This window comes from Betta splendens, chromosome 12 (genome assembly GCF_900634795.4).
Source record: "Betta splendens chromosome 12, fBetSpl5.4, whole genome shotgun sequence".
Lineage (NCBI taxonomy): Eukaryota > Metazoa > Chordata > Actinopteri > Anabantiformes > Osphronemidae > Betta > Betta splendens.
This window is the reverse complement of record NC_040892.2, coordinates 2,700,857-2,713,859: the sequence shown is the minus strand read 5'-3', so window position 1 is coordinate 2,713,859 and position 13,003 is coordinate 2,700,857. Positions and strand designations below refer to the sequence as shown.

The following is a 13,003-nucleotide window of genomic DNA, read 5'->3' as shown; positions in this document are numbered from 1 at the left end:
ATCTGTGCAGCCAGCGCCGCTGCTCCTCCTCTCTGCTGCTGCTGCTGCTGCTGCAAAGATCATCTAAGATGAGATGCTTTTCAGGAGGTCTGGACAGATGGCTGCGTGGACTTTCATTTGACAATTCTAAAACATAGTTTGACATTTTCTTTTACTGACCTTAAAGTGTTTTATTTAAAAAAAGACAAAACAAAACAAAAGCCTACGTAGATCTGTGTCCACTTTGTATGCAGCAGAGCCCCCAAACAGCAGTGTCTCTACTGCCTGTCCTTTCTTGCCTCCCAGCACATCCAGGGATGTAGAAGACTTTCACAGCTGAACTCACGGGTGGCCAAGACGTCACCTTTTTTATGTTTCGCCCTTATCTGCAGCTTTAAGGAAGAATGGACTTGAGAACATAGGAAGCTGCAGTCGTCTCATCTCGGTCTGATATCAAAGGATTTAGAACTACAGCTTCCCATCAGTTTTATGGAAGGACTAGTCAGGATATGTCTTTTGTTTGATCCATGACTGGAACAGCACATTTACTATTTCCCTGGAGAGTCCAGTACAAACCACACAGATGTCCATGTCTGTCTGCCGAACGGGGAGCTTTATTTCTGCGCAGAACTGAGGATAATTAAACTGTGATGATCGGTTGTCATGCTTTTAAAAGACCAACATTTATTTTGCCTGCTTTCTGTCTTGTGTGTCTCCAGTCAACTCCACTGCACCTGGCAGCAGGCTACAACAGGGTCAGGATAGTTCAGCTGCTGCTACAGCACGGAGCAGATGTTCACGCCAAGGACAAGGGGTGCGTATAAGTAAATTAAAAAAATAAGAGCTTATTAAAGCCAGGAAATGAAGTGAGCCCCTTTAGAGAGTGCCATAATCTGAGTAGACGTTTCATAATAACTAACCTCCGGCTGTCTGGAGGCGCAGCAGGTTCCAGACTGAAATGTCTCAGCAAGCCTGAATTCAATTCAGTTTCTTCATGTGGCGTCGATTCACAATAAATGTCATCTCAAGGCAGTTTTATACACACATGCAGGTTCCACACATGCTTTACTCACTTTTGTCATCATTTGATTGTGCAGCCATGTTGTTAGCATCACGCAGCTGAGCTCACACAGATAATTAGTGTTGTTTCACCTCTTTGTCCCTTGCAGTGGTTTGGTGCCTCTACACAACGCCTGCTCTTATGGCCACTATGAAGTCACTGAGCTGCTGCTAAAGGTACGTTACCACTGTTCATTACTGTGTCTGAGACCCCTGGCTTCGGTCTGACCCCCCCCCCCCCCCACGTCCATGGCGTGGCTGACGTCGCTCTGACCCCTCCTTCAGCACGGCGCCTGTGTTAACGCCATGGACCTGTGGCAGTTCACGCCTCTCCACGAGGCCGCGTCCAAAAACCGCGTGGAGGTGTGCTCGCTGCTGCTGAGCCACGGCGCCGACCCGACCCTGCTCAACTGCCACAGCAAGAGCTCCGTGGACATGGCCCCCACTCCGGAGCTGAAGGAGAGACTTACATGTGAGTGCTGCTCCAGTGCAGTGGAGAGTCGTGATGCCGAATTTATTAAACATTCATTAAACAGCACTGATAAGTACTCAGTCATTTATACACAGAACTGGCACATTCTCAAGCATTTCATGGTGTTATTAGCGGATCACCATCATTAAATAGATATCTCTTTGGCTTTTTGTTGACGTCTGCTCCACCACAGAGTCGGAGCAGACAACACTACTCTTTGTTTCTGCCAGAACGCTCTCTGCAACACTTTGAAAGTTAATTAGCGAGTCTGCTCCCTCACTGCTGCACTTGTTGCTTTATCTCTGTAATAAAGCAGATCAAAACAAAACCAAAATGCTACATGAATCATCATAAGCCATCGTGGCTTCCTATACAACGGCTTCCCTTGTTAGTTGTTAGCTTTTTGATCAGCGGCTGCTGTTGAACACGCAGCGGGACGCTCGCCGCCGTAATGAGACATCACACAAACACGACCCAGACATTTTGAGACTTAAACGTCATTGCCAGTGATATGATCCTGTATCAAGAGTTGCTTTGGCATTCTAGCACGAGGATAAAACCTCCCGTTGCTAAGGGGAGGTTTTTGTCTCACTACAGACTATATGGTTGTGTGTTTAAAGACCTTTTTCCTTTTCCTGCAAGAAATGGTCATCTGACCAGTGCCGGCTGTGAAAAGAATTTCTATGGGATTCGTTGAACTTTGAAAGCTCTGACATTTAAGCTGCCTGTTGCCTTCAGTACAGGTGCAGGATGTTTTTGTTGACACTAGGAAATTGATTCGCTGGAACATGGAAGCCAGTCTGCCCAGTTATAGCGTTTTGAATGACAAGCAGTAATAGACACGTTTTTTGGGATTCTCGCAATGTAACAAGCAGAGATGTCATTGAGGGAAGGTTCAACTCTGCAGCGGCAAATAAACAGCTGTTGGTGCTGTTCTTGCAGTTTCCAGCCTTTCTGCTCAGTTAAACTATGAGTCTACAAGCGCTGGCAGTCATGAGTGAGTGTTGAGCTTTTTATTGTGTTGGTCTTGTTTCTTCAGTTGTAAAGTGTGGGCATGTTTTGTTTAATTGAGGTGATGCTAGATATTGTTTTCCGTTCATATAAAATGTGTTTACTCAAGCACATATTGGCAGTAATAAGTTTAGACGTGTAAAAATTACCCTCAGAGAACTTCCTTTAAAGGTTTTGAGTTGCTTAGACATTTTCATGTAGAAAGAAGATAGGCTGCTGTTTGAAATTCTCGGTCATTGGGGGAGTAATCAGTTATTTCTGCTTCAACTCCAGCACACAGGCTGTTGCATCTTGTGTTATAAGCTCTCACTGTGAAGGATTTCTTTGTGGCAGTGAAAACATATCTATGTTGTCATGGTCGAACAGGCGCAGGAGTTGAAGGAGATGGTTCCTCAGAAACCTGAAAGACAATTATCTGACGAAGAAAAGGTGTTTGTCCGCATTCCTGACATGCGTGCGTGTGCGTGTTTGTGTGCGTGTGCGTGCAGATGAGTTTAAGGGACACTCGCTGCTCCAAGCTGCCCGAGAAGCTGACATGGCCAAAGCGAAGAAGTCTCTGGCCCTGGAGATCATCAACTTCAAACACCCCCACACACACGAGACTGCTCTGGTAAGATAAATACCGAGGTGCTGTAGTTGCATGTTTTAACCTTGAAGTGGATGTCTACAATAGTGCTGAGACAGTGTCTGTTTGCGTGTCAGCACTGTGCTGTAGCATCACCTCACCCCAAGAGGAAACAGGTGACGGAGCTGCTGCTGAGGAAGGGCGCCAACGTCAATGAGAAGAACAAGGAGTGAGTTATTTACACCTGTATACGAACAGCTCGTTACCAGTGTGACGAAGGAGCTAGTTCACTAGTTAAGCGTGTTAACTAGAAGGACACTGTTTGTTTCCTTTACTCTAGTTTCATGACTCCCCTCCACGTGGCAGCAGAGCGAGCTCATAATGACATCATGGAGGTGCTGCAGAAACATGGTGCCAAGGTAAAAACGGACCCTTTTAGATGCAGATAGCACCTTTTTCACTTTTTTCTGTCATTCTCTTTAAATTATCCTCATGTTGGTTAGTCTCCAGTCTAAATGCTGCTGTATGTGTTTGCATGTTTACTTACTACCTGTGTTTAGGCTATACAATACATGCATAAAGGGAAATGAGAAATGTTGTCTGCTGTCTAGAGGGAGAGGTTTGTTTTCAAGTCGCAAGAGGATGACTCATCCCACCTCATTACGTTCGTGAACTGTGCTGACTCAAACTGGTGCATGTAGGTGCATTACCTGCAGGCTGTGCTGTACCGTCCCTGTACTTGTGTTTGTGGCAGGTGAACGCCCTGGACACTCTGGGTCAGACGGCGCTGCACCGCGCGGCCCTGGCGGGTCACCTTCAGACCTGCAGGCTGCTGCTGGGATACGGGGCCGACGCCTCGCTGGTGTCACTGCAGGGCTTCACCGCCGCTCAGATGGGAAACGAAGCCGTTCAGCAAATACTCAATGGTACACGGCCGTGTGTGTGTGTGTGTGTGTGTGTGTGTGTGTGTGTGTGTGTGTGTGTGTGTGTGTGCAGGGGTGGCTGGATATCAGTACGTGCTGTGTTTTAGTTGCTATGCACTACTAGGCAACGGAGATTAACTAGGATTGTTTTTCGGGTCAATATTGATTTTTTACTGACTGAAACTGAAGTTTTCAAGGCAGAGTGAGTCAACTCACGTGTTCAGAGGTAAAGGCACCGCAGTACATTCCTGCAGCAGTTTCTCCCTTTTCATTCTGTGTCTACGTTATACTGCTTAGTTGTAATAAGTGCCCAGTCAAAGCCCAATGTGTTTGTCATGGTTACGACAGCTATTTTATAGAATGAATCATTGTCTTCAACCTGTTATTGTTGAGCTGCAAATCAAGTTTGATTCTCAGAAATGCCCAAATTACAGTTCAGTTATGTGTCTGACATTTTCTAATCCACCAAACTGAAATGAACAAAAAGCTGAGGTAATGTTGTGTCCAGCAGTCTTTTGTCTTCATCCACTGTAATTCACATCCAGTCTGTGTTTCTCTATTTTTCTCCTGTCTGTGCTGCTTTTTAGAGAATATCCCGATGAGAAATTCAGACGTGGACTACAGACTCCTGGAAGCTGCCAAAGCCGGAGACCTGGACACAGTCAAGGTACTCATTTGTTTTGTTAATTCAAACAAACAAGGAAATAAAACCAATCTTACAGTGACACTTGCTTCTTGTGGTTTTTGTTGACCAACTGTAAAATTCGCCTTTTCTGCCTCAGAGAAGTTCCTCCGTCGCACTAATCGCAGTAATCCTCTGCAGTTAGCAGTCGGATCTGCACCGGGCCCACTCGTGTTAAATACGTAGGCACCGCTCATGCATTGTAATATGCTTCGGATGAAACCACCCACCTGATGTCAGGACCCAGTAACACCGGGTAAAGAATCTGACAGACGCGCGCGGCGCTGTGTGAAGCGCTGTGTGCAGCTCTGTGCATCTTTACCTCCGGAGGCAGATGGTAATGGGCTTGTCTAGACGATGAGGGTCTGTCAGCGCCTCAGGTGGTGCGCTTTGACAGGCTGGCAGGGGGTCAGGACAGACTCTGAGTTCTGATCCGGCTTTCTGCCGGTCCTTTATATTGTAGGCTTGTCATTTTTTCATCAGTCAGACTGATGAAGCGTTTGATCTTATACCGAGCAAACAAAACTTTCTCACACCTCAGGATTAGCTGCAAGGAAGCATCTCATTGACAGACATCTTTGCTATTTTGTACTGTTTTTCAGATTTGTTTGTTTTCTCAAGCTTTAATCCAAACTTATAACACTCCGATGGTATTCTGAGTTCATATTCCACCGTCTGTTAGCTTTTATAAACAGCAGTGGCTGCTGAGGACGGGGATGATGCCATTAGATCTAGAAATGTGTCTACCAGCAGGATATTTCATTTTGTTTCCTCTGAAACAGGATCCTAGAGAGTGGTACTGTAGTAAGTAAAATACATTTGTTCGTGTCCACTCTCAGCACTGAACAAAGTAGTAATTGGGTTTGAAATAGCAGAAAACAGAACGGCTGCTCGGTTATTTTCTGTGAACAGCAGGGCAGCAAGTGTCTGTGTCGTTTCAGCGCTTGTATATTTTATCTCAACTCCAGTTATTAACTTCAGTTTTATTACTGCTGCTCCCGTAACCCTTTTAGCTCCATTTCATTTCACAGATACACTGTAGGATCATGTGAAGTGATCCTGTACTTTACTCTGTTTGTCTGTCTCAGACACACTGTTGGTGATGTAAAGGTGATGACATCACAGTTTATAGTGTGACCACTGTGTACGCAGGACGATGTCATGCATAACAATTCAGTAAACACTGGTGCTAATGTGTTAGCCTGCGTTACATACTATGATACAGTACTTCTATCTGAAGTCTTTTCTCTGGCCTCATTTTTCACATCCTGATTACTCTTCCATCCGCAGTGAGTTAATTATGTTAGTGCACTCGATCAGAAGAAAAGTTTACTTAATTAAATAATCTAATTTTTAAATTAAGGTATTTATTCTGATGGAAAGTGATATTGAGTTTGACCACTCACCATCCTCTGTGTCTCTGCTCTGTTTCTCCACAGTCTCTGTGCACAGCTCAGAATGTGAATTGTAGAGACCTGGAGGGACGACACTCGACTCCTCTCCACTTCGCTGCTGGCTACAACAGAGTGTCGGTGGTCGAGTACCTGCTGCACCACGGGGCTGATGTGCACGCCAAAGACAAAGGGTGTGATACTGGAGTTGTTGGACAATAAATATAAAGAGCATTCCTTAAACAGCTCTGAGAACCAACCCTGTGTCTGTATGGTTTCCCATTCGCAGCGGCCTGGTTCCTCTGCACAACGCCTGTTCGTACGGTCACTACGAGGTGGCCGAGCTGCTGGTCAGACACGGAGCCTCGGTCAACGTGGCCGACCTGTGGAAGTTCACGCCGCTGCATGAAGCTGCTGCTAAGGGCAAATATGAGATCTGCAAACTGCTGCTCAAGGTTTGACCCACGTGTCTCTCACCTGACAGTAACTAACCGTGTTTGTACAGAAAACACATGAGCAGAGTCTGGGGATCATTGTGGCTGTAGCCTTGACTGCATACTTTTTTAGCATGAATCATAATTAGAATCAACTCTTATTTACTTCTGTCCTCCAGGTTATTTTTTTTTTTTTTTTTGCTCTCTATGAGGTTTCCACCCACCGTTTCTAATCTTTGACCAATCAGAGCCGGCGTCTGAAAATAGCTGTTGTGTAATACCTGATTGTCACAACTCTGCGCCTAAGTGAGAAATGCTGCAGTTTCACAGTGCTTCCAATCATAAACACCTCCAGAAAAGGTTACATCACCGCTGTGCTGATGCCATATGGAGCCGTATAAATTATTATTGGATCAGGACTGTTGAATTCACACAGGACGCACATGAACGCACACAGCGAACAACACATGCATCAGCGGCAAAGCTGGGATTCTGCAATTGATGTTTTAACAGTTAATTTGTTGTTGCTTCATCTTTGCAGTATTCATTCAGGCAAAAACAACAGGACAATAAAACTTATATAAACACATCTACAGGGAAGGTCAGGTAGGTGAACGACACGGAGAGAGGCCCTGTCATGTGACCTCAGGCCCGTGTAGCGCATGACAAAGGGAGCTGCTGCAATCAGGACTCTATTGTGAGATTTAGAAAGTAGCCAAAGAAAAAGCACTGCACCCAACAGTTCAGTGGCAATCACCTCAAGGGTGTCTGCAGCCGAGCAGCGCCGGTGGTGACAGAATGAAATGTGACGCTGCCCTGTTGGTGCAGTGGAGCTGCAGGGTCGACGGCTGTGTGAGGGGAGCGGCAGGTGTTGAGGAATGTCGCTGCTCTGCTCTGGGAAGCCGTGGGAGCGGACGAGGTTCTCCGTGCGCGGGATTGTGAGTCGGTCCAGACGTGGATGCGGCGAGTGCTGTGTGGAGCAGCGTGACGCTGGAAGCGACAACGCGTTTACTGGTTCCTTTGAGGAAGGCAAAATTAACAGGGGGTGCAATAAGAGGATGCCACTTCTGGCTCTGGGAAGGTTTGGTGGCCAATTATTGTTATTGTTTGTCATTTTCACATTCACAAAAAATATATATGTGTAATAAAAACATTTGGTTGCAACTCACCATAGTTACCAGTACTATGCAGCAATAGTACCCCAGTGCTTTGTGTCAAGTGGTTTAAAGAAACCACTCATGCCAAAGAGCTTTACTTCTATTCTGGGGAGCCTCTGCCTTTAATTTCAAACGTCTGTATTTGCAAAGTGGAGCAGGTGACGACCTGTAGGATAAAGACCGGTGTTAGTTGTTCTGAGCAGGTCCTCTGTGCGCGTCTGCTGTCTGTGCTCATCAGACGCGGGGATCATGTAACTTAGAATTGTTCATCCATCCAGACCCAGAGTTCATAAACGTATTCCCCCCAGGCCACACTCGCTTGGGTCAGATGTTGTAATTGCAGGTAAGGGGAACAGCAGATAATCCATGGTTCTGAGATTTTGTGTCTGTGTCTTGTGTGCAAATAGTAGCTGTCCTCACTTCCTCTTTAAACACTGCTGCACTGATACACACAAGCATCCAAGTAACAGAATGTTCCCACACTTTGGTGTTAATCTGCCGTTGCCTCAGGATGCAACTGTTCCGTTTTTCTCTTTTTGCCTCTTGTGTTTGTCATCAGCTTTGTGTTGTGCTTCTGCCGCATTTCCTCTGATATTTCTGAAATGGATGCGAGATATAAAAAATGCAGATTGGCTTTCTCATTATTAAAAATGAAGTGTAAGGACATAGTTACTCCTCGGGTCCCAGTGTAATGTGCCTTTATTTTGCATCAAACCTGTGAACTTGAGTGACTTTGCATCTTTGTTGGATCCGTCTCGGTGCCGTATCGTCATCTTGTAAGACACCAGCTGTCAATCAACCTCATAAAGTTTGATGAAACAGGAGCTTCTGCGCTGGTGATTTGTTTATTATGGAAACTCTTTTGTGAAACTGACATTTATTTATATGTAAATGTGCCTTTTTTTTAGATAGTGAATAAATTACAGTCGGCGTGTGATTCCAGCAGCAGTGAACATATAATGCAAACTGAGGAATAGGACAGAAAAAAGCACAACATTGATATGCGGAGGAAACCTAGGACCACAGTCACATAATGGACACTTTCAGGCCAGCAGTGGATCCCCAGGGGAGTGGTCCCACTGCATCCTGTTTTAATGAGTGGATTTCAAAACATACTATGAAATGACAAAGTAAACTGTAACCTAGGAGACAGCCGAGAGCCCCCACAGTCTCCAGGGTGTGTGGTGTTTTCCACTTCACTAGATGTCCTGTCCTCACTTCTCTACCTCTGCTCGTCTCTCGCTCTTTTCTGCTCTCTGGTGAATTACCTTCATCCTCTTCTGGCTCGTCACTTGTCATCATCTCTTCACTGGGTTTCTAACGATAACAGGTTGTGAGCACTGAGACGCTTTAGATCGAAAACTGTATTAGGATGTTTTGTATCGACTGGTTTTACACCTTCCTGGATTGGTTTGCACGTGTTTACTAAAATAGTAGAAACGGCAGGAAGTGTCCTAATCTTGAGTCTCTCCATAGCATGGAGCAGACCCCACAAAGAAGAACCGCGATGGGAACACTCCTCTGGACCTGGTGAAGGACGGGGACACAGACATCCAGGACCTGCTGAGAGGAGACGCTGCGCTGCTGGACGCTGCAAAGAAAGGCTGCCTGGCCCGAGTGCAGAAGCTGTGCAGTCCTGACAACATCAACTGTCGGGACACGCAGGGGCGCAACTCCACCCCCCTTCACCTGGCAGGTAACGTAGACACCACAACACCAGGTTAGCTTAGGGAATGCGTGATAAGCCAAAAAAACGGATGTCACCAAATCCAAAGAATCACCAAAACTTGATGCATATATATCCTGATATGGAGATAAGGCAAATCCTCTGCATATGTACATAGAAGATGTAATCAAGATGATATTGAGCACCGAGAAAACGAGAGAGACACCTTTTACCATCGCATCTACTGGACACACACACACACACACACACACACACACACACACACACACACACACACACACACAGATCCTTGTCACGGTTTACAGACGCTGTGATGATAAGATCACAAGTAAAACCACACAAAGGTCTTAACCCACAACAGAAAGTGGAGAAATTCAAAACTCCTGCTTTTTATATAAAAACGTTCGCCAGCAGCGCGCTTAGGGCTCAAGGAACTGTGGTAATCTTAAAAGAAGCGTTGTTCCGTTGGAACCGTTGCTGGGATTGCGTCCACGTTTCCTCGGGTCTTTGTCGTTTTCTAATTTGCATTTGTGTTTTTTACCTGCATCTTAAGTCGCAGACCGTTGCCGTTAACTACAAAGCTTCCTCCTCCTCCTTTAGAGTTAAGAAACTGCTGAGAAACACGTAGAGGACTGCACAATTAGTCTGAAAGATTGGACCACTCCGACACATGCACGAACACACACACACACACACATACACACGCACGCACACACGCTCTGTGTTGATATAATCACTAGAACGGAGAGATGATCGCATGCTTTGGTGTCGACTGACTTGTCGTAAACTCAGAGATTTCCTTTTGTCTCTCTGGGATTCTCCTACAACCCAACCTCATCGCTGCTCTCCAGCCGGCTATAACAACTTGGAGGTGGCAGAGTATCTTCTGGAACATGGAGCTGACGTGAATGCACAAGACAAAGGAGGGCTGATACCTCTACACAATGCTGCCTCCTACGGGGTAAGACACGCACTTAAGGCAGCGGAGTGAGAGGACACTGACTTTTAGTCCCTCTATTATTTTTTTATTATTATTATTGTTATTTTTCCTCAGGTCAGACATTGCATGAACTCAGGCAGAATTCTGCTCCTGAAAGAGTCATGAAACACATGTTTGAATGAATCTTTGATGACCTCTGTGTTCACACACACGCTGAGCCCCCTCCCACCACTGTTCCACATACACAAGCTGTGTTTGATGTTAAGAGCAACACGAGTTGCAAACAACATAAAATGACGTAAAAGAACAGGGAAAAAAGGCTTAAAGAACCAGAGGGAGAACAAGAATCACGGTGGTGTCAATAATTCACAGAAATTCTGTTGCAGAGATTTAAACGTCTGGATTTTCATTCTCTAGACTTCTGGCCAATGATTCCAGGCTTTCTCTGGTCTGTCATCCAACACCTTCTCCCTCCTCCTCATCCTCACCTCTGTCTTCCTCCCTCTGTGCAGCACGTGGATATCGCTGCCCTCCTCATCAAGTACAACACATGCGTCAATGCCACCGACAAGTGGGCTTTTACTCCCCTGCACGAAGCCGCTCAGAAGGGGCGGACGCAGCTCTGCGCTCTGCTTCTGGCCCACGGAGCCGATCCCACTATGAAGAATCAGGAGGGACAGACGCCGCTGGATTTAGCGACGGTACGAAAGGATGTCAGCCGTCATTTCATGGCGACAAACCCTCACTTGTTTCTATTAAAAGCCTATAACATCAGCAGATGTGAAGCCCCCTCGTCTTTGTCTGTTTCAGGCTGATGACATCAGAGCCTTGTTAATTGATGCTATGCCGCCTGATGCCCTGCCAAGCTGTTTGAAACCACAGGCCACTGTGGTAGGTGTCGTCGTGCATTAAACACTAGAAGCTGTCCCCATATTATGTGTTTCCTGCTTAAAACTCCATTTAACAACCTAACTTTCCTGCTTCCAGGTGAGTGGAACTGTAGTGAGCGCGGGGGCTCCGGCGGCTGTGGTCATCTCTCCCTCGCCATCCCCGTCCTGCCTCTCTGCCGCCAGCAGCATAGACAACCTGGCCACGCCCCTCGCTGACATCAGCGTGGCCGGCGCCACTGGGACTGCAGACGGAGCGTCTGGCTCCGACCGGAAGGAGGCAGAGAGTACGTACAGACACTGTAAATCAGAGGCCTCCACGTGGTTTCGCTTTGAGTGTGTTCTGAAAACCCCGCTGACGTCACTGCTTGTCTGCAGCTCTGCTTGACATGACCATCAGCCAGTTTTTGAAGAGTTTAGGGCTGGAACATCTCCGAGACATCTTCCAGCGGGAGCAGGTACGACGCACGGCGTTTTCATTTGTCTGAGTGCAAAAGTGAACGTTGGACACGGTTAAACAATAAGAGTTGTTGTTACAACTACAGTAATACTCTGCATCGCATCCATCCATCCATTTTCTAAACCACTTATTCGTTAATGCGGGGTCTTGGGGGTGCTGGAGCCTAACCCAGCTGGCTATGGGCACACCCTGGATGGGTCGCCAGTCCATCGCAACACATAGACAGACAACACACTCACAGCTACGGGCAATGGAGAGCGGCCAATCAACCTAATGCACGGTTGGGAGGAAGCCGGAGAACCCGGAGAACCCGGAGAGAACCCACGCAAACACGGGGAGAACATGCAAACTCCACACAGAAACCAGGGCCGCCTCCGGGAATCGAACCCAGAACCTTCTTGCTGTGAGGCGACAGTAAGCAGTAACCTTTCCTCCGTGCTGCCGTTATCGCTGCTACAGGTGTAAGACCCATATGAAATACACATCAGTCCAATGTCAGGTTTATGTCTTCATTTCTCTCTCTGTGGTTTTGTTTTGCTGTTTTGCTTTTCTGACAGCAGTTGTTTTCTCTTGAACACAATTAAAACGCAGCAATAGATGTGATGTGATGCAGACAAAACAAATACAGGAGGCGGCCGGAGGAAGACAAATGCAGGATTCACGTCTTTCTTACAGACCATTTTACCTTTTACTGTTAAAACTGGATCCGTCTCGGCGTTAGATGAGCCGATTGCTGCGACGAGGGCGGCGCACAGGGATGAGGTCACCTCGGCGCCTCTGTGAATCCCCAGCAGAGTTGTTCTGGCTGATGATGACTTACACCTGTAGCAGCGATAACGGCAGCGCGGAGGAAAGGTTACCGCTTGAAAGCAGCATTATCTCTGCTTCCAGCATGAATCTCATTTGGGCTCCGCCTGAACAAACTGCCAAACGACGCCGTCATTAATTTGCATATCAGCAGCTTCATTACTTCCATCCATTCATTGACCTTCTCTTTATGCGGCGCCTCTCGTTTGTCAGATGTGTTGTCTCTGCACTGTGTTACAGCAGAGCAGTCGTTAGTATTGAATGCTGACACTTTAGATGATTTGTTCCAGTTATACTGTTAATCTGTTAATTTGATATAGTTGATGAATGTAGAAATTAAGTGTAAAATTTATTCTGACAGCAGGAGCGAGCATGAACCTGTGACTGTGCTTCTGAGCAGATTTCCCTGGACGTGCTGGCGGACATGGGGCACGAGGAGCTGAAGGAGATCGGCATCAACGCTTACGGTCACAGGCACAAACTAATCAAGGGCATCGAGAGGCTGCTGGGAGGCCAGCAAGGTGAGGACACACCACAAAGCACAGCTAT

General features: G+C 46.6%; 1 protein-coding gene across 3 annotated transcripts in view; it reads left to right on the top strand.

Annotated features, from left to right (window-relative positions):
- Positions 1-13,003, top strand: part of tnksa (tankyrase, TRF1-interacting ankyrin-related ADP-ribose polymerase a) — a 46,253-nt gene that overhangs the window by 28,418 nt on the left and 4,832 nt on the right. For all 3 annotated transcript variants that reach the window (XM_029168149.3, XM_029168148.3, XM_029168150.3), the window contains 17 exons: positions 699-793; positions 1,149-1,215; positions 1,324-1,510; positions 3,010-3,131; positions 3,224-3,315; positions 3,427-3,505; positions 3,841-4,012; positions 4,597-4,676; positions 6,131-6,276; positions 6,372-6,537; positions 9,150-9,369; positions 10,212-10,321; positions 10,813-11,001; positions 11,111-11,191; positions 11,288-11,474; positions 11,566-11,645; positions 12,855-12,975. In XM_029168149.3, coding sequence (XP_029023982.1) covers positions 699-793; positions 1,149-1,215; positions 1,324-1,510; positions 3,010-3,131; positions 3,224-3,315; positions 3,427-3,505; positions 3,841-4,012; positions 4,597-4,676; positions 6,131-6,276; positions 6,372-6,537; positions 9,150-9,369; positions 10,212-10,321; positions 10,813-11,001; positions 11,111-11,191; positions 11,288-11,474; positions 11,566-11,645; positions 12,855-12,975 — 2,194 coding nt within the window. The remainder of the gene's footprint in view (positions 1-698; positions 794-1,148; positions 1,216-1,323; positions 1,511-3,009; positions 3,132-3,223; positions 3,316-3,426; positions 3,506-3,840; positions 4,013-4,596; positions 4,677-6,130; positions 6,277-6,371; positions 6,538-9,149; positions 9,370-10,211; positions 10,322-10,812; positions 11,002-11,110; positions 11,192-11,287; positions 11,475-11,565; positions 11,646-12,854; positions 12,976-13,003) is intronic.